Here is a 21,824-nt window from a genome sequence, read left to right as displayed (position 1 = left end):
GGAAAGTGCCACCTGTAAAACATCTTATACAAATTTTCTTTATACGCTGTTGATATTGTCATTTTATAATTTTGAGACCACAATTTTTGCCATTTCTCAAGGATAATGGCTGTGAGGTTAATTTGTGAATGGAGGAAGGGAAGAGCCAGAAGAGTAGAGACTCATTCACAATTAATTGAGAACATTGTGCTGGCTCCTCCATTCAGTCCCAAGGAGGAGAAGGATTTGAGTTAATGGTTCATGCCATTAAAAGGAGGAAGAGGAGGAGGAGAAGGAGGAGGAGGATAGTATACTGTAAGATGATATGCAACATGCAGTAGGAAAACATCAGAGGGAATCAAAGATCTGAATGACCACATGCATCTTGCACAATTGGCAACATTAAAACATTGAAGAAGCCTGATAGTTCTATAACTAGGAGGCCCAATCAAGATGCCTGGGTCAGGGTTTCAATAACCACTGCCTCAGATGCTGCCAACATTGCCATAGAGGATCTCAAATGTTTGGTAGTTACTGACTTCTAGTTCTAAATACTTTGAATATTTCACTACCTCCCCAAGTTCTGTTACATATTGTTTTGAATTTCCTAGCCCCAAGAGACCAGAAACAACCTTCCCTTCCACTGTCTTTCTCTTCCTTCCTTCCTCCCTTCCTTCCTCCCTCCCTTCCTTCCGTACTTACTTACTTCCTAAAATAGACTAATTAAAAGCAATAAGCAGGGCAAAAAGAGATGCATGGGGAATAAGTATAAGATGAAACATTCATCTAAAAGTAGACCAACAAAGTGTTCCAACTTAACCCAGTATCCTGGCAGCAACAGAATAGCAGCAGAAGAGATGGATGGATGGATGGATGATGGGAAATGGATAGATGGATAACAATAGTACTTGTATACCACTTCACAGTGCTTTTACAGCCCTCTCTAAGCAGTTTACAGAGTCAGCCTGATGCTCCCAACAATCTGGGTCCTCATTTTACCAACCTCGGAAGGATAGAAGGTAGAGTCAACCTTGAGCTGGTCAGGATCTAATGGCATTCTATGCCACCATAGCTCTTGGTTGGTTGAATGAATGCATGGATGGATGGATGGAGAGAGTGAGTGAGAGAGAGAGAGAGAGAGACAGAGACAGAGACAGAGACAGAGACAGAGAGAGACAGGGGCAGATAGATAGATAGATAGATAGATAGATAGATAGATAGATAGATAGATAGATAGATAGATAGAATGGAAGAGAGAGAGAGAGACAGAGACAGAGATAGATACAGATACAGATAGATGATAGATAGGATGGATGGAGAGAGAGAGACAGAGATAGATACAGATACAGATACAGATACAGATACAGATACAGATACAGATACAGATAGATGATAGATAGGATGGATGGAGAGAGAGAGAGAGAGAGACAGAGACAGAGATAGATACAGATAGATGATAGATAGGATGGATGGAGAGAGAGAGAGACAGAGACAGATACAGATACAGATAGATGATAGATAGGATGGATGGAGAGAGAGAGAGAGAGAGAGATACAGATACAGATCGATGATAGATAGGATGGATGGAGAGAGAGAGAGAGAGAGACAGAGATAGATACAGATACAGATAGATGATAGATAGGATGGATGGAGAGAGAGAGACAGAGACAGAGATAGATACAGATACAGATAGATGATAGATAGATAGATAGATAGATAGATAGATAGATAGATAGATAGATAGATAGATAGATAGATAGATAGATATGATAAAGAGAGAGAAAGAAAGAGAGAGACAGACAGACAGATACTGGCTCATGAAAAATCTTATTCAATACTAGGGTGGCACACAGTCTGTCCCAATGATTGCTGCAAAGTCGTCAGTAGAAATTAAGCATTTTGGAATGGGACCTTATAGGAATTCTAACTGTATTCATTCATCTGTTTGCTTCCTTGCGAATGAGCAGGCTGTTGCTTGGATATAATTCTGCCTTGGCATCTTCTGCCTGCCTACAAAGGAAAACAACTAAGCAAACCTGGATAGCTCCAGCCATAGTTTGTTCAGTTTTATGTGCAACCTGATTACTCAGCCTTGCTCTTGGCTCATGGTGCTTTCTTGGCTTAGGTTTTGTTAGGAAGGAAACAAGTCAAAGTTCCCAGTATGCACATAAAACTAAATAAACCATGGACAGAACTGTCTGGGTTTATTTAACCACTCCCCTTTATTTAGCCATTGGGAACAACCAAGCAGCTCAGCACTATAAACCAGAATTTAACATGCCATCTGACTAAGACCATAAGATAAGACTGTTCTTAGGCAAAAAAATCAGCTGGTTGTTTTTGCATGCAGCCATACGGAGAGCTTTCAATCCTTATCAGAAGTCCTATATTTTCTATTATTATTTTTCCTGTGACTTATCTAGAAGCTACCAGGTAATTGGTGCTTCTGAATATCGGATTCTTCCCAAGGATCTAGGTTAGTTACAGAAGTGATTGTGATATACTTTTCCAGATCTTTTAATTTGGGATTATTGTAGCTGTCTATGGAGATTCTGAGTCCTCCAGGTCATGGTTGTCCCAAAGGTGCTTTTTCAAGACAAAACTGGACTTTCTGGTTTTTCTTTGAAGAGGTTTCACTTCTCATGCAATTTGCATTCTTTTTGAGAGTCGTTGAGGCCACTTGGAGGGTTTATCTGCGTCCTCAGGGTCACCTGAACAGTACAAATCTGTGCAGACCCTTCTTGGAATTGTTGAGAGGACTGTGTTGTAGACTGGACATCCCTCACCATGTGTTGAGACAGGGCTGTTCAACACAGATGGCCTCTTTGACCCCTCTTTCAAACCAGTGGTCCTGCAAATGACCAGCTCTCTGCAAGGAGCATAAATCCTTCCATTCCCCATCATTCAGTCACAGCTGAAGAAGCTTCATGGATGAGAAGCAAAAACATCTTCAGAGAAAAACTAGGAAGTCCAATTGCCTCTTGAAAATAGCTCCTTTGTGACGATTATTGTAGCTGTTGTTATGTGTGAGTAAACTACAATGGGACTACTTCCTTCTTTTCAATAACTGTTACATCAGACATGCTGTGAATGAGAAGCCTGTCTGCCTGGATCTTAAAGTCCCATAAGACCTTAACCCACTCATTATTATTGTTATGGTTGGTCACCAGATGTTTAGGCTGTATTTGGCTTTTTCCTCCATCGATTGAGTCCTTTCCAAGGACCTGCGATTTGCAGATATTATTTTTGGATGGTGTCAAAGGTAACGTTGGAAAACGTAAGCTGTCTTTTGCAATTGACCAATGGTGATTTTGTCAACTCTTGATGGTGTTCAAGTGGTGCTTTAAATGTTTTGGGCGCATTATTTTTATTAACCAAAAGCTATTGAAAAATAAGCCTCAGCATGTTACTGCAATCTAAGCCAGATACTTTTTTTTTTTTTTTTGTAATCCTTAAGTGCTTGCTTGTTTTTTAAGAACAGGAAAAGGAAGACAAGAGATTTGTTGGGGTGGGGGCGCAGAGGAGAAAGGAGGGAAAGATTGATAGCACAGAAATTTTTGCACACACACAAAAAGTCTCATGGCTTAAAAAACACATAACTCACTCTAATACAGAGGAAGAGGAAGAGAAAGAAATACCTGAAACGGTAGACCATTAAAATATAGAAATAGAAATAGAATAACTGAGTTGGAAGGGACCTTGGAGGTCTTCTAGTCCAACCTCCTGCTTAGGCAGGACACCCTGCACCACTTCAGACAAAGGGTTATCCAACATCTTTTTAAAAACTCCCAGCGTTGGAGCATTCACAGCTTCTGGAGTCAAGCTGTTCCACTGATTAATTGTTCTCACTGTCAGGAAATTTCTCCTTAGCTCTAAGTTGCTTCTCTCCTTGATTAGTTTCCACCCGTTGCTTCTTGTCCTGCCCTCGGGTGCTTTGGAGAAGAAAGAACAGGGGTTGGCTGACATGAGTTATGAAACCCATCTCTTGGTTGGTTCCCTCAGATCCACATTTCACCTTTTCGGTTCTTTTTTTTTGATGCGCTATGTCGCTCTGCCTTTGATCTACACACACTCTGCATACCCATTGAGCGAGGGAGGTCCAGGCTTATGGAGTGAATCATTGAAAATGGCTGAAGGTATCAGGTTTTCTTTCAACTGCAACAGAATTCCCTGGTTCGGCCTTATCTTTGGAACCCCTGAAAAAGGTTCAGAATAATCAGAAGTATTTGGGTCATCTTGAGCTACGAATTTCTGGGAGTCAGTCTCTTTAGGTTTCCAGGAACCAATCAAGATAAACTGTTCTTGCAATTAACTTTTAGACTTGATGGCAGTGTTGTTGTTGTTGTTGTTGCTGCTGTTGTTGTTGTTGTTGTTGTTGTTATTATTATTATTATTATTATTATTATTATTATTATTATTACCTTTATTGTCAGAGTAGAACATGTGTGCAATGAGATTGGCTGAGCCTCCCTTCGTGTACCCACACACACACACAACTCACAGTGAGGGCAGAAGTCCCTAACCCAGTCCCAATATTATTACACTATGTGACTTTGTTGCACAACACACCGGCCCCGCAGGTCTATCATACTATGTTGACATGAAGTTATTTTCCATTCAGAAGTCTGACAGCCCACAGGTAGAAACTGTTCTTCCGCCTGTTGGTGCGGCTGGCTATGCTTCTGTATCTCCTACCCGATGGTAAGAGAGTGAAGAAGTGCTGACCTGGGTGTGAGTCATCCCTGAGGATTTTCCTCTCTCTTCCAAGGCAGCGAGTCCTAGCGAGGTCATCTAGTGGTATCAGGGAACAGCCCACAGTGTTTTGTGCTGGGCTCACCAGCCTCTGTAATGCCTTTTTATCCATGGCTGTCAAGCCAGCATACCACACTGTAATGCAATAAGGGAGGACGCTTTCTATTGTGGACCAGTAAAAGGACCAGTAAAATCAGTCATTGTGTGTGATTGTGTGACTGTATCTGAAGACCATCTGCTGGAAACTAGATGGTCTACTGAGTTGGCTATCAGAAGAACAGATGCTGGACTATAAGGACTAGCGGTCTAATCCAGTAAGTATAAAGCCCTACTTATGTTCTTGTATTCTAAGTAAAAGGGAAAATGGGTTTTCTTTTATTAATCTATGAAGACAAACCTCCTTTTTTCCTAGAACATATTTTAGTTTTCTTTCTTTTTTCTTATTTATCTTTCCATTCCCTTCAACTTCAGAATCCCTCCATCATTTCAGACCGGGGAAGCTCTGGGGGAACTCAAAATCTTCAATTGCTATGATTGAGAATTACTGATCTATGGTAAACCAATATTATCGGGTAAGGATTGATATTTACCAGTGACTTCGCTTATGGATTGCAAATTAGTCTCTAAATACCCCTTTGAATGCTAATTTTTAGCCCTAATTATAGGCAGCCTTAATAATTATACCCTATTTCATTGTTATAATTATCCCCAGTTCACGGCAAGAGTCTTTCCTTTGCATTTTGTAAGTGTGATTCCAAAGCCGTTAGCATGATAAACAAGTATTAAAGCTACATGGTAATTAGTTGCATACTCATTTACATTTGAATTGTGTACACTTGGGGAGAAAATAACATGAAAAGATTTCAGGAGCCCTCAGAGCCACAAGAGAAGCTTCCGGAGCAGAGGAGAAGAGAGTTGTGTTGACGGGGTGGAAAAACCATGAATGCAGCAGGGTGTTTTACTAAAATGGCATAACGCCTCCCTGTTAAAATGTGTGATCTGGTAAGATTTCGTTGAATCATGTCCTCATGAGAAGGAACATCAAGTGCTTGCAGTTCGATCACAATTGTAGATCCCAGACTATTATTCTATATTCCCCCTTTTGGAGGGTAATGTCTATTACCTCATTTATTCCAGGAGTAGCAAGTTATGTTTTCACTTAGATCTCTTTTCATCTTCTTAAGTAGGGCTTTGGACCTCTGCCTCCACATTGTATCCTAAGTGCAGCACTTAATCTTTACTCTGAGCCAGCCCCAAACCAGCTATTACTGGACGTTCTTTATGTCCATTAGATAATAGGAATATTTTCCCAGATGATAGAAATGCTTTCCAGTATTTCCTTTTTCTCTTTAAAGGAGATCAGTGATATTAAGGTTTCTTTTATATGCTAGATGTGATTTATGATCGTTTTTCACCCTTGGGACTGTTGCTGTATCCCCATGATGGTTGGGTGGAAGATAGATAGATAGATAGATAGATAGATAGATAGATAGATAGATAGATAGATAGAAGATAAATAGATGGATAGATGGATAGATGGATAGATAGATAGATAGATAGATAGACAGATAGATAGATAGAAGATAAATAGATGGATAGATAGATAGATAGATAGATAGATAGATAGATAGATAGATGTGTGGGTGGGTGGGTGGATGAATGGATGGATAGGATGGATGGATGGATGGATAGATAGATGATTAGATATAGATAGATAGATAGATAGATAGATAGATAGATAGATAGATAGATAGATAGATAGAGATAGACAGGCAGGCAGGCAGGCAAACAGACACCGGTAGATAGATAGATACTGGTAAATAAAATCTGAATTTTGATCACATGACCCTGGGGATGCTGCAATGGTCATAAATGTGAAAACTGGTCCCTTTTTTCAGTGTTGGCGTGCCTTCGAACTGTCACTAAATGAATGATTGTAAGTCAAGGACTATCTCCCTATAATTCTGCACAAATGTCCCAGTAGCATTTTGTTAGATCAAAATGCCACCGTATAATATTAAGGGATTTTTTAAAAAAGTTTTGCAGGGATTCCAAAGCAATGGAACAGAATATAAGTCACCAGAATATAACACTGACAGCAAACCCCACTCCTTACTAGCACTGATGACATTACCTAGTTAGGGTAATGAAATGTCTACAAGAAAATAAGCAAGCTCAGAGAGCTCCAAGGAGCACTCAATGGAACAGAATGTTCAGGCACTTCGTACAATTTGATTCTTGAAGTTGGGCTTCAGGGGTGGGCTCCTGGGGGCTCGCAAGGGCTCAGGAGAGCCCCTAGGTAAGACTCTGAGGAGCTCAGAGAGCCTCCAATAACCTCGGAAAAACAAGCAGCAAGGGAAAAGCTCTTAATAGGCTTAATTGAACTTCTGGGCATTCAGCCAAGAGCATTTCACACCTGGTAACAGTGTTGCAAGCTAGATAAACAATCCACTCAGCGCTTGCGGGGGAGAGCCATTGAGAAAATATGATAACATAGCCAGTAATACCCAAATAATAAGAATCATCAGAAACTCCACTGAGACTCCAAGATCCCTCTCACGGTCACTGCTATTAAGCCTGATTTCCCCCAGTCTTTTATTTAAGTATTAAATACACGAAATAATAAACAACTTTTTGGTATATATCTTTTTTTTAGGTAATTAGGGCAAAGAAATGATGTCAAGTTGGCCACACCCATCCAGTCATCCACATGACCACCCAGCCATGCCTACCCAGCCAGTCATTAGGGCAGAGAGCCCCTTGCTAAAAAATATTTGAAGCCCACCCCTGGCTGTGATCCAGGGGTGGGATTCTACAGGTTTGCACCTATTCGCTAGAACTGGCTGTTAACATTCTAAGCAGTTCAGAGAACTGGTTGTTAGAAGAAATTACTGGCCTAATCCTGTAAGGAAGGCAGGAAGGAAACATTCTGGTGTTGCTTACAGAAACTGCCTCTCCGTTAACCCTTATTACATTCTTGGCAGGACTAGACTTCCTGTCTCAGGAACGTCTCTGGAGTTTTTTCCCCGCTCCTTTGCTGGTACTTAGCTTGTGTGGAGTGACCATTCAAAGTTACAATGGCACTGAAAAAAGTGACTTATGACCATTTTTCACGCTTAACAACTATTGCAACATCCCCACAGTCATGAGAGGCCAGGCGAGGAGATGCGTGCCTCGATGTGAGTGATATTGAGTTGGCCGCACCCAGCCAATAACATGGCCACCAAGCCACGCCCACCACCTAAGCCATGCCCACAGAACCGATTGTTAAAACATCTGAAGCCCACCCCTGGCTGTGATCCCACCCTCTGTAGTTCCTGCTCCTATTTTTGTTGCGGCTTTATTCACCTTGCACCCTTTTCCTGGTGCTTGGATTGTGTTATCTCATTTTATAAAGTATCTTGAATTTATCTGCTGCCGAAGAGCTGAGCCTTGCTGAGCAGTCTAAAAGTATAAAACAGAAAGTGTGGCCAACGTAGAAGCTATAAATATCACAGAGGTGCAACTTGACTAATGGGAGACATTGTGCCCATCCTTAGAGTACAAGAAGAGTTGGTTGGAGTCACTTGTGAAAGACTTCCTTGGCTGGGTTGCTTTTAAGGATGAAAGTGTCTGCAGAATTTGTGCCTTTTTTGTTTTGTTTATTGCAATGGGTTCAATGCTCCATTGATTGATTGATTGTTTTTTTTGAAGCCTCCTGAATCCTTCTTGCGTGTCCACTTCCATCAGCACTCCTTCTATGTCAGCGTCATACTTTCTCTCCATTATCCATTTAAGCAAGTGAGGTACTAATACCACTCTATAAAGCCTTAGTAAGACCACACCTAGAGTACTGCATCCAGTTTGGGTCACCACATTATAAATAAAGATGTTGAGACTCTAGAAAAAGTACAGAGAAGAGCAACCAGGATGATTAGGGGACTGGAGACTCAAAGATACAAAGAACAGTTGCAGGAACTGGGCTTGGCTAGTCTAGGGAAGAGAAGGACCAGGGGAGACATGAGAACAGTCTTCCAATATTTGAGGGGCTGCCACAGGGAGGAGGAAGGGGTCAAGCTATTTTCTAAAGCACCTGTAGGCCAGACAAGGAATAATGGATAGAAACTGAACAAGGAGAGATTTAACCTGGAAATAAGGAGAAACTTTCTGACAGGGAGAACAATCAACTAAGGAACAGAAGTTGCCCTCGGAAGTTTTGGGAGCGCCATCACTTGAGACCTTCAAGAAGAGATTGGACTGCCATTTATCAGAAATGGTGTAGGGTCTCCTGCTTGGGCAGGAAGTTGGACTAGATGACCTACAAGGTCCCTTCCAGCTCTGATTATCTGTTATCTGTTAAACCAGCAGCCCAGGAAACTTCAACGTGCGGAGAAACCCAATAAACAGAAATAATTCTGGCCATTCCATTTTCATTGTTTGGTGTATTTTTTTGACTGCTTTGAATGACATGAAAATGCTCTAACACTGGAAGCTTTTAAGAAGAGACTGGACAGGAACTTGTCTGAAATGGTATAGGGCCGTGATGGTGAACCTATGGCATGTATGCCACAGGTGGCACACAGAGCCATTTGTGGGGGCACGTGAGCCCCAGGCAAACTTACCTCACTGCGTATGTGCGCACCGCCCAACTGATTTTGGGGGGCTTTTTCAGCCTGCCAGAGGCTTGAAGGAAGCCTCTGCAGTTTTTGCAGGCTGAAAAATAGGCCCGTTTCATCACTTCCTGTATTTCCAGAAATACCGGAAGTGACAAAACGGGTCTATTTTTCGGCCTGCAAAAGCTGCAGAGGCTTCCCTCAAGACTCTGGCAGGCTGAAAAAGGCCTCAAATGGGCCAAAAATCAGCTGGGAGGCGCAGTGGAGATAAGTGGGTGGGGAATAGTGCTTGCATGTGTAGGGGGAGGGAGGCACACGCATAGCCTTCTGGGTGCTGGCACACATGTGCGCATGCACAATTTTTGGCACAGGATCCCAAAAAGGTTAGCCACCAGTGGTGTAGGGTTTCCTGCCTAAGCAGGGGGTTGGACTAGAAGACCTCCAAGGTCCCTTCCAACTCTGTTATTCTAGTGGATATTGGCTATTGATTTATCTGATTCAGTGGATCTTTTCAAATATTGGATTGTAGCTTGACCCAAAGGTGCTTTTTCAGGAGGCAATGGGACTTTCTTGTTTTTTTTCTTTTGAAGACGTTTCACTTCTCATCCAAGAAGCTTCTTCAGCTCTGACTGGAAGGTGGGGAATGGAAGAATTTATACTCCTTTGGAGACAGCTGGTCATTTGCAGCCTTCAGTCACTGAAGCACTTGGAGGTCTCTCTGTGTCCTCAGGATCACCCGAGTAGTGCAAATGGTCCCTGTAGTCTTGCAATTTTTCCACTGGAAATCCATTCCTACTCCTACACCATTCAGTTCATCCCAAATTGTATAGCTAAAAGATCTTGTCAGAGCTGAAGAAGCTTCTTGGATGAGAAGCAAAACCTCTTCAAGGAAAAAAAAACAAGAAAAGTCCAGTTGCCTCCTTGAAAAGCACCTTTGGGACAACCTGGGTGACTGAGAATCTCTACAGATTGTAGATTGAGTGGGGGACTTGCATGCAATATGTGTGTCCCCCCCTCCATTGGAGTAATCCAAATTTCCAACATGGTAGCTGTGATGTTGCAATTGTAGCTCTATATGTTTTTAAGTATATTACATCTTAAATAATCAGAAAGATTTGATTGCACAATTGTGGGACGTCTTTTTAAACCATTTTTTTTCTCCTGGCCGTATCTCGTGGAGACTCCTGTTTCCCCCTGGGGGGGGCCTGTCCACATTGCCACTATCCCAGACTTCTGCCTCCTTCCTTTTGTGATATTTTATCATCCTTTCTCTTTTCCCCCTGGCATTGCCTCCTCTTCCCAAACTGGTATGTAGGTACGACCACGATAGAGACTAGGATTTCTGCTGCTAAGCAAGGCAATCCCCATACTTAGGACATGAACCGTGCAGTCCTTAAGCGAACCTGGCTTCCCCTATTGTGTTTGCCTGAGCAGAGTTCAACAGGGAAGATTGCAAATGGGGATCACATGGCGCAGGGAGGCTTCAGCCGTGATAAATACCTGCCCACTGCCCGAATTCTGATCACGTGACCCCAAAGATGCTGCAATAGCCATAAGTGTGTGGACCAGTTGTAAATCCGTGCCATTGCAACGTTGACCGGCCACTAAATGAATGGCTGTAAGTCAAGGACCACCTGCATCCTTTTCCTTCTCTCCCCTTCCCTGCTTTTTTTTTTTTTTTTTCATCTGGTTCTAAATCCAAATTGCCTAGTTGTTTTTCTTTTCTTTTTTTTGTCCTTTCCAGTTTTGGGTGGTTGCTGGAGGGAAAGAAAAAGAGAATATTCTTGCACGTCTAAAAAGAGCCAATCTTCTAATGTCAGAAAACAGATCTGCCGAATGTCAGCTACACAGAAGGCTGCAGTGATGAAGCCTTCAGCCTGTCACCACCCAAAAACTTCAGAGTGAAACATCCCAAAGGCTGCCAACCAGAACTGCCCAATTCCCATGGCTGGGAAACAGTCTTGGCAGCGGCTGAAGAGAAAGTTTCGCCGGCCAAAATGTTTAAGTCTCTCCCACCACTCACCCCTCTTCCATAAATGCACCAGCTTTTCACTCTCCAAGCAGTCCTCTCATTGAAAAAGAAAAAAAAAAAGGGAGATTTTGGTCTACCTGGACTCATTTTTGGAGAATCAAACCCCCAATGTTTCTTGCAAGGAAATGCAAAGGATGAGGATGGAGACTGTGGGAAAGATCAGCTAAAAGTGACTTTGAAAGGTAGATTGAGAATTTTTGTTTGGATTGTGAATTTCCGTTTCCACCATGAAGCCATTGGTAAAGAATCCCAGCGTGTAACCATCCTTGGGGTTGGCTAAAAAGATCTCCAAAATCTCTGGTGATTTCTCCATAAAGCAGCATGGCTGCAATGCTCAATATTTTGAACTGAAATAGGGGGAATTTCCTTCCAGCTTAACTTCATATCCTTCGGAGAAACGGCTTTCCCTTTCTCCGTCTCCCAAGGGGCACCGAGTTTCTTTTAACACCATCCTAACTTTCAACCATGTGTGCGTCTGCAGAAAAAAAAAAGCATGCACATTCATTTTCCCTTTATTTCAATTATTATTGTTGTTATTGATTCGTTGCACAGTCAGCCAGATGTTCAGATTGGATTTGGTATTTTTGTCTACCTATTGAGTCCTTTCCAAGGATCTGAGATGATGATTATAATTTCTCCTCCTCCTCCTCCTCTTCCTCCCCTCCTCCTCCTCAGCTGCTTCTGCTTCTTCTTCTTCTTCTTCTTCTTCTTCTTCTTCTTCTTCTTCTTCTTCTTCTTCTTCTTCTTCTTCTTCTTCTTCTTCTCTTCCTCCTCCTCCTCCTCCTCCTCCCCCTCCTCCTCCATTATTTCATGATCCCCGAGCCTATCTATAAAAGCATTTGGGATACTCTGCCAAGAGTAAGGCCTTTTTCTTAAGAGAAGGAATTAAAACTGGGAGGAAACAGCCCCTTTGAGAGAAAAAAGCCGAGGCTGGTTGTGTGCCTCTCTGCTATTCCATTGAAGTCTTTCTCTACTTATCTGGCTTCTATTGGCAACTTCACGGATGCGCGGGAGGGAGAGAAAGGAGCTGTCCGGGGACAAAGGGGGACAATGGAAGGAGGACGGGGAAACGAAAGGGGAGGGAAGGAAGGATCGGCCTTCCAACTTGGGGGAACTTTCGGGGCTCCCCGGCCGTTGCCAGCCATTCTTTCTCCCCCGGGAGGGTGCCAAAAAGGCTCGGTTCATCCAGGCGAGGGGACGGGAGCCGGAGCTGTCCTCCGTTGGCCGCCCCCTCCCTTTCTCCTCCCAATTCGGTCCCTGTCTGGCCAGGGGGAACGGAGCGGCTCGGAGCTGGAGCGGCTCTTCGGAGGCGGAGGCCAGCAAAGGGTCAACGGGAGTGGGAAAGCGGCCCAGAGGCCGCCTCCAGCCGGGGACGAGCTGCCCAACTCCCCTGGCCTGCGCAAAGAGGCGCCCCGCAAGAGCCACACACACACACACACACACACACACACACACACACACACCCCGCTCGGAGCGTCTGCAGAGAAGCGGCGGGATTGGATGGCCCGCTTTGCCGGGGTCTTTGCTCGGGGATCCGGCCTCTTGGTGGGATGACGCGGGGGAGGACCAGAGGGCAGAGCCCCCGCGTCTCTGCCTTGCTAAGCCGGACTCGAGCATCGCCTGCGCCCGGGCTTGGCCTTCCCACCCGCCGCCTCCCGCTTTCCCGAAGGTAAGCCGGGGTGCGCGCCAAACCAAAGGCAGGAAGCGGGGCGCCGGGTGTCCAGGCGCCGCGATCCGGCTGGCTGCTGGCGACTACCTGGCGAGAGGAGGAGGGGAAAGGAGGAAGAGGAGGAGGAGGAGGAAGAAGAAGAGTCCTCGGGCCAGCAGAGCTCGCGCGCCCTCGCCCAGCGCCGCCGCAATCGGTGCCTTGGCACTCAGACTGGCAAGAGCCTCCCCTCCTCCTCCTCCACCCCCCCCCCCCGCTGAAAAGTTGCAAGGGAGGAGGGAGGGAGGGGACAGGAGGAGGAGAAGAGGGGAAGGACCAGGCCCCCCGCTCCGCTCCGCTTTCCCTCCCTCCCTCCCTCCCTCCTTCCTTCGGGCTGGCAACGGGGGGTGGGGGTGACAACCCGAACTCCTGCCGCTGCTGCCGCTGCACTTCTGTTTGCCTTGGCAAATGGGAACGGAGGTTGGGTCGGGGCGCCCAGAAATGAAGGAGCGGAGCGGAGGAGAAGGAAACAGCTTCGCTTGGGATTCGGAGCCGGTAGGTTTACATGTCAGAAGCGGGTGGAGGGAGCGGGGAGGGGGAGGTTAGCAAGAGGACCGTGCAGGAGGAGGAGGAGGAGGAGGACGGGGAGAGGGTGTCGGAGAGATTGGGGGAATTGGGGGGGTGTTTGCTTTCAAGAGGCCGCAGGAGGAGGAGGAGTGGCGGCGGGATGTGCGTTGCATGCGAGCTCTGTGGTGGAAGAGCCGTCCGGGTGCGAGTCGGATGGCTTTGCGGGCATTGGAAGAAGAGGCGTGGGGGGCGTGGAAGTCGGCGCCCGGTGCGGTGCGGTGCGGAGGAAGGAGGAGGAAGAGGAGGGAAGGTGGCAAACGGGCCGCGGAGGTCGGCAGCGGAGGGAGACCGAGCCAGCCGAAGGGTGAGCGCCTTTGAGCTGGTCAGCTCCGGCCGGTAGCCGCCGCCGCCGCCGCAGAGGGAAGGGTGAGCCAGAGGCGCTTGGCTCGAGATTGCCCCCCCCCGCCCGCTCGAGGGAACGGGGGGGTCTCCAGGGGGAGCGTCGGCCTGGCAGCGCTGTGGGAACGAACCGGCGGACAGAGTCCCTCTCTCGGCGTGCTTTAGCGCAGTCCCTCCGGGGGTTTGGCGGGCAGAACCGGGGCAGCAAAGAGCCCGACTTAGAGAGACCCTCCTCTCTCTTCTAGCCCTGGGTCTGAGGCTCGTAAGATTCCCCGGGGAGACCCCGTCCCCTGACTTGGTTCCTCTTCTTGGGCTAAGACTCCTGTTATTCCCCCTCCCTGTATTTGTTTCTGGAAAATCTGCGCGGATTAACTAGCAGGTGTGTTTGGCCGGGTGGGGAGGAGAAAACGGCTTAGGAGTTAAGTAAGTCGCTCTTTTGGTTGGTCTGATGCTCTCTGGGTGTCCCTTCCTGCAAACCGATCCCCGCGTTTACACAGAAGGCAGCTCCTCTGTTTATCTTTCTCTCTCTCTCTCTCTCTCTCTCTCTGTCTCTCTTTCTCCTTTGGGGTCCCGGGGTCTCGCCTCCCTCTTTGGCAGCTGGAACGTTTCATAGGGCTAAACCAAAACAAAAGTGACATCCTCCCCTTCTCCCACCGCCCCCCCGCCCCACCCCAAGGAAAAGAGTCAGCCAATCCAGACTGCAGAGCCTGTAGGTCATTAGGGAGGAGAGGCCTAATTATCCACAGGTCCCAGAGATGGAGAGGGGGTGTGTGTGGCTCCCTACCTCAAAGTGTGGGGCATGAAAATGGGGGCGAACCAGCCATAAGTCCTTCCCTCTCCGTCCCCCCCCGCCCCCCCCAAGCGAGTTGATACTCAATCCTCTTTTGCATATGTTGGTCTCGTGGCCCAATCGCCCAGTGTTAACTAAACTCTGAAAGATTAAATAGCTTCCTTTGCTGGATCTGATTAGAGTCAGCCTTGGAACTGAGAGGTAGGAGCAGCTGCCTGTCAACCTTTCCCATTAAGTATGGATGGAAACAGGGCATGGCTCGTTCCGGGCCTTTTCCTTCCTCTTCCTCTGAAAGCAAAGACTTGAAATGCCCCCCAAAAGAGAGAGAGAGCAAAACTTACTTCTCCTCCCGTCTCTTCCCTTTGCAGAATTGCTCTATAAGTTGGCCCGTTGGCCAAAGCGAGAGAACGTTCCTAAAAGGCTGCCCCCATTCCTGAGGAATAAACCCCCGCGAGTCCCTGATGGTTGACATCCTTCTCTTTGGTTCCTTTTCCACTAGTTTTGAACTTTGGCCTTCGTAGACGGCAAAAAACAAAAACAAAGCAAAATCCTGAATGGATGTGTGACGCAGTGAGCTTCGGAGAATCTGGGGGAACTCTCCCGCTTGAGTAATTTGGGGGTAAGTTACAATGTTGTGGGTTGGGTTGGGTTGGGTTAGTCCCAGCAACAGCCTTGCCTTAAAACTAGTGAGTCACTGTTCCCCCTCTTCCCTCCGGTTGTGTGTTGTAGTAGATAACCCACTGCCTTTGCTGCTGTATAATTTCTGCTGGAGGTGCATGCAATGAAATGTCAGCCTTGTGCAGTTCTGGTGTGCTCTGACATTGTATCAGATTTATGGAGGGGTGGCGGTGGAGGCAGAACCTGATCCAGAACAGGGCATAAAGGGAAGATACGTTTATTTTTATTTCTGTGTACCTCAGCACTAAAAACAACCAACTGGCTACAATCCATGGATAAATGCTCGGCTTTGAAGATTAACGTTTCTCTTGCTCTTGCCAGTTGAAAAGTATCAAAAGTATCCTTAAAAAGTTGCTGGAGCTAATGTTACCCTTTCCAAAATAATCCCCGGGGATCGTTATATAAATGTGATTTGGCAATCCTTTCAGAAAAAAAAAAAAAGCAGCCGAGCTGGGCTTTGCAAACTTTTTCAGAAGTTTTGTTCAAACTCTTTGCTGATCAAGACATAAAGCCGTGCTGAATTCAGAGAAGCTTATTGTTTGGGAACGTTAATTGCAATAATAATTCTGCAATATTTCTATACAGCTGCATGCAGGTTATCAAAGCTACCGGTGCTGCTTTCCTGCTGGGGTGTGGGATTGCTTCCAAACCCATAGACTGATTTTAAAAGAGAGCTTAGTTTTGAAAACATGTTCAGGCAAGGTCTCTCAAACTTTATCTGATACACACAATGATGGAAGGGTGTCCCTTCGTTGCTGTTGTACGGCTTCTGTGTTGAAAGAGAAGTAGGGTTTTTTGTTCTGCAGAAATCCCAGGAAATGGTCCCTCTGTCTCATGTACTGAGTGGGGGGTGTTTTATATTCAGCTGGCAGGCCCTGTGCAAAGGATTTATTCTGCCTCCAATAAATAGAAATGTACAGAGGTTAGCTATTTTTTTCCCCCCTTTTGTCTGTCATAAACTTTAACTACATCACCGAACGTCTTAACAGAAATTCACCTGGAAAAATTTCAAGGCAGGAAAGCTGAAAGGCAAAGCTAGAGCAACGCCTTCTTGCTTTGAGGTGCATCTTTGGCTCCTTAAGCAAGTTGTCAAGGTTTTCTTCCTCCCGGAGCTCCTCTGTGCCCTCCGTGTCAACGTCACATCGCCTCCTCAGTGTGCTTTGTGTGATGGTAGTGACTCTGCCAGACAAAGAGGCAATGCTCCGGTCTGTTTCTGTTCCAACAGCTAACCTTCCCGATTGCATGTTCCCTTTCCTATTGGTTCACGAGAGGATGATGGGCTGAACATTCTAGCTTTTTAGAGTTCCTCTTTGGCCACTGGTTCTCAGCTATCCTTCCAAGCCCAGAGTCCTCCTGTGACTGCTCATGTCCAAAGCTTAGCATGGGGTTCTCCTATTGTCTTTGAAAGCTGGTGCCATTTGTGAATCCTTTCAACTTGGTTTCTGCGGAAAGGAAACATCATAGGAGGATTCAAGAGGGCCAAGGTGTGCAGACGAAGTGGGGGACAATAATCCAATATTTGGGGATCGGGGGTGGCTTTTATTATTAGTATTATTACTCTGTTGCTTTGGATGTACATTGAGCTTCTGCACCGGAGACAAATTCCTTGTGTATCTAGTCACACCTGGCCAAATAAAGCCTATTCCATTCCATTCTAGTCTAGTCTAGTCTAGTCCATTCCATTCCCTTCTATTCTTTTCTATTCTACTCTATTCTTATTCCTTATTCTATTCTACTTTATTCTTATTCCTTATTCCTTATTCTATTCTATTTTATTCTATTCTATTCTACTCTATTCTATTCTATTCTTATTCCTTATTCTATTCAATTCTACTCTATTCTTATTTCTTATTCTATTCTATTCTATTCTATTCTATTCTATTCTATTCTATTCTATTCTATTCTATTCTATTCTTGTTCCTTATTCTATTCTATTTTATTCTATTCTACTCTACTTTACTCTGTTTATGATTCTGTAAGTTTATTGCTGTGATCCCCACAGAGGACCATGCAAATCTTTTAAACAGATTCAATGTTTGCACATCTATTTTTTTAAAAAAGTGGCATGCTGTTGTCACAGTTCCTACAAGTCAGTCCGAATGATAGTGATTGGAAGCTTGGTTTTGTTTGCAAGAGGATAGGCCTCAAGCCTAGATTGCCTGCTCTGCTTATCAGCAGCCCAAATACAGCACTTAAAACTGGGTGCAAAATATATTAAGCATTTTCAGCCAAGGAAATTGGAGTTAAGTGCCAGAACTGACTGTGCAAAAATCCCTGGCTGAGTTACTTCAGGTCAGTTATTTTGTTGTTGCCACAGTATTGTTCAGGAAGTGAGAGTAGCTGGCCTTCCTTTTCCTTTCTGAACTTCAATGTTTTTACTACACACTCTGGTGTCAACTTCTTGCTTGACTGGCTGACAACCTTTCCATTTAGTGATCATTCTAAGTTACAGTGGCACCGAAAAAGTGACTTATCATCCTTTTTCATGCTTACAATTATTTCAGCAACCCTGCTGTCATGTGATCAAAATTCGGATGCTTGGCCATTGACTCATATTTATGATGGTTGCAGTGTCCCAGGGTTGTGTGAACCTGCTTTGCGACGGTCTAACAAACTGAGTCAATGGGGAAGCAAGATTCACTTTACAATCATGTTACTAACTTAGCCATTGCAGTGATTCGCTTAACAACGGTGGCAAGAAAGGTCATAAAATGGGGCCAAACTTGCTTTAAAAACTGTCTTGCTTAGCAACAGAAATTTGGGACTCCATGAGGGTTGTAGGTCGAGAGCTACGTGTACTTCAAAGCTGAGGAAAACTAGGTTGGAACTCTCACTATGGAAGTCTTTAGCTTCCCACAGTTGCAACCAAGAGAGTTTGAAGAGTTTTCAAGTCAGGCACAAATGCTGCGAAGGGACACCGTCGCTTCTTTATCCCCGTGAAGAGTGACCACCATCAAACCTTCACTATATGGATTTATCAGATCTTGGGCGATAATAACAAGCATTGCAAAACTCAACTGAGTTAAGGCTCATGACTGGCTGTATCTTGATGGTCTTCAGCCATTGTGTTAATTCACAGCACAACTTATTTGGCTGTAGCTTTGCATGCACTTAGTCATGATGATTTAAGAAACCAGGGTTTCTGGGTTATGTGCATTTGTGTGGAGTATTTATGAAGCCATTCTGAAGCACACCATCTTTTAGAACATGCGTCATGCCCCTGTCAGAGTCTGAATCCGAGGAGCAAGCCGGACAGCTGACAGGGAATGGGAGTGTGGCTCCGTTGCCTGTGGAGAAGGCTGCGGAAGGGCAAAGTTCAGCTGGGCAGAGCAGGGAAGAGGTAGAACAAGGGAGAGGGAGTTCAGAGGAAGAACCAGGCCCACCCACTCTTCATCCTAGAGCATGCAGGGAGCAAAGGAGAAGAGAGCAATATGGGTTGCATGGCTTATGGGGGAGGAAAGGGCCCTGATTCCCTTCATTAGCCACAGCTGGGAAAGCAGTTGATAAGAAAGGCAGGCTGTGTGTGACAGGTTGCTGGAAGCAAACATGACTTTATCATGTGTTGTTGTGGCTTATCTGTGTTCCTGGTGTCTTCCCAACTGTGTGAGTTTTACCGTGCCTTAAAGTCTGAAATTCTTGCTTCTGCCCTGCCAAACTAATTACTTCAGTTTGGCTTGTTTGGAGTTAAAGTTACAGTTTGTGTTGCTCATGTTTTGGACTTAATTTTCTGAAGTCAAAGGCTGTTCCTGGGAGAGTCCAGCCAGAAGATAACCAGGACCTTGGGGGCAAAGTTGGAGCTAATAAAGGGACTCCTACTGATTATCGGACTGTGTTGCCTTTGTGCCATTCCCCGTGTCATCACATGGGCGCTATGACAGTTATATACACAAGGACTGGGGTGAGAGATAAGTACCTTGATCCACATATTAAACATGGCCCAGTGAGAGGCCCATATTAAAACAACATACCTCATACATGTGGCCAGAATCTGAAACACTTAATACAGCACAATTTCTGAGTAAAATGGTCTTATCTGACTGTGTTGCCTTCATGCCACACCCCGGGTCATCACAACATGTATGAATACTTGTGTAAGCAAATCTCCTCTGTAGTCAAAGTGGTGATTTCTTCCTCTTATTTTTAGCCCTGTTGTTGGTTATTTGTGTTACAAAAATCCAAAATCTAATGTATTAAGAGACAGAAATAAGGTTTTGTTTCAAAGCCATGACTGTCAAACTTCTTAACTATTTTCCTTCCCCTAGACTGCTAGTTATTTCAGTTTTTAAAATGACAGGATAAGAAGTAGACAGATGTCTCTATTCCTTTTAATATCCAGCAAGGAATAATTGCTAGCTGAGCATGGATTTATTGTGGAAATTCTGAAAGCTTTATGCATGGCTGGGTGGGTTGTTGTTTTTTTTAATGTAAATAAAATGTATTATCACCATTATGGCTTTGATCTGCAACTGCAATGACTCACAGACAAGGCTCCTTAATTACTATTTTTGCTCCATTAAGAAACAAAGTGATTACATATCTGCTCATTACATATATCTGTTAATTCTAGGCCTAGAATGTCAACATGACTTTTCCCAGTTGCAGAAATTAAAGAAAATTCCCCAGGAGCAGCTCAAGAATTTGCGGACAGGAGAGCATTTATTATGGCAAAGTATTTTGGGGGAGGGTCTTTAAAAATCTGGCATCCAAATAAAATTGTTGATTCTGTCAAACATTCCTGAGAGGACAGTCTTGAGGTCTATTTCGTTGCTTCTGATAAGCTGCTATGGTTGCATTAAAATTCATCTAAGCTGTGTTTTATGAAGTTGTTACTCTGCTTGGTGAGTAGCTGCCAACTTCAGGCTAAAAGGAAACTGTGTTGAGATCTTTGTTCTCATGTTCCATGGAAAAAGAACTGAGTGAAAAATCCCATTATGAACCTTATCACAATGTTTTTCAACCCATCTCTGTATATTGGGATAGGAATGTCTGTTTCCTTTCCCTTTTCATGCCTTAACGGTCATCCCACACAGCTGTTCACAAAAGCCTGGTGTTCTGTTGTGGTTGTTGCTGTTGTGGTTGTTGTTGTTTTCAAAGCTGAATCCCTCAAAGAGAGGGAAGCTAAGATGCTTCTACCTCCGCAGGTCCATTTCCACACGGCCAGAAAAATAGAATCTGGCTGGACTACTTAAGAGCAAAGAAAGTTTTCAACCTTCTTTTCAAGGGTTCCAATAAAACGTGGAGAACCAACAGATTGTGGCATATTAATTTGAACATTTGCAATGTGGGCATATGGTTGTTTTGGGGGGGGGTTGTTTTTTAATGTGGGCATATGGTTGTTTTTTTGGGGGGGGGGAGGGGATTGCTTTGAAATTTAAAGACTTGTTTTGCCTCTAACAATAGACTGTCAAGATGACTTCCCAAGGTTGCAACTAACTATAATTTACAGGCAAAGCAAGATGAGAACGAACATTGCGATTTGCATCACATCCGGGTATGAAGTCTATTCCCCCTCAACATTTTTCCCAGTTGCACTAAGCTTTTGTTAACTAAACCAGATTAGCATTTTTAACAACCCTCCGAAGTGAACTTCCACCATTCTTTTATCTTGGACACTGTATGTGTTGTTAATCCATCATCTTGTCTTTGGCCACACCAAGCAATTGGCTCAATAACCCTTTGGAGGAACTATTCAGTTGTGAACAATGGAGCTGGCAGCAACCCTTTCTCCGCCCCCTCTCCTTCTATGCCACTGGCAGCATTGTCTGTCTCTGATGACTGAAGTTAACATCCAAAACGGGATGTTTCTTTTGTGTTCACTGGGTTTAGTCACTTGCTCCAACACAGCTTAGCAGGCACACCTGCAGAGGAATAGAAGCAAGGTTAGCAGTAGCTTCTGGGACATCTGGCACTGCCAAACTCTACAAAGGGGTCCTTTTTATTGATTTGTGACATTTGTCATTGGCTTTTTTTTCAACTACACCCCCCCCCAAAAAAAACCAATTCTCCTTTCTCCATCTGATGCTATCCAGATGTAACAACCCCTGTTAATTTCATCGGCGTGGCTCATCTAGTGAAGACAAGGACTAATGGAGACACGATAGCAGTCTTCCAATATTTGAGGGGCTGCCACAGAGAGGAGGTCAAGCTATTTTCTAAAGCACCCAAAGCCCAGACAAGGAATAATGGATGGAAACTGAACAAGGAGAGATTCAACCTGGAAACAAGGAGAAACTTTCTGACAGTGAGAACAATCAACCCATGGAACAGAAGTTGCCTTCGGAAGTTGTGGGAGCTTCATCACTGGAGGCTTTCAAGAAGAGACTGGCCTGCCATCTGTCAGAAATGATGTAGGATCTCCTGTTTGGGTGTGGGGTTGGACTAGATGACCTA

The 21,824-nt window shown here is 44.8% G+C and overlaps 1 protein-coding gene across 19 annotated transcripts in view; it reads left to right on the top strand.

The window, feature by feature from the left end:
• The window catches only part of SEMA6D (semaphorin 6D), a 295,644-nt gene that overhangs the window by 210,382 nt on the left and 63,438 nt on the right, over positions 1-21,824 (top strand). For 8 of the 19 annotated variants that reach the window (XM_087941448.1, XM_087941436.1, XM_087941446.1 and 5 more), the window contains exon 1: positions 13,422-13,555. The exons of 3 other annotated variants lie outside the window; for them this stretch is intronic. In XM_087941448.1, the coding sequence (XP_087797574.1) occupies positions 13,469-13,555 (87 nt within the window). In that variant the 5' untranslated portion in view covers positions 13,422-13,468. Of the gene's footprint in view, positions 1-12,863; positions 13,025-13,388; positions 13,556-13,839; positions 13,994-15,255; positions 15,376-21,824 lie in introns of those variants that run through there. 8 more of the 19 variants (XM_087941445.1, XM_087941438.1, XM_087941439.1 and 5 more) reach the window with 7 other exon arrangements.

The sequence above is a fragment of the Pseudonaja textilis genome, chromosome 13, assembly GCF_049901715.1.
Source record: "Pseudonaja textilis isolate UNSWEBS1 chromosome 13, rPseTex1.2, whole genome shotgun sequence".
NCBI lineage: Eukaryota > Metazoa > Chordata > Lepidosauria > Squamata > Elapidae > Pseudonaja > Pseudonaja textilis.
Note: the sequence above shows the minus strand (reverse complement) of the source record. Positions and strands in the feature narration are given on the sequence as shown.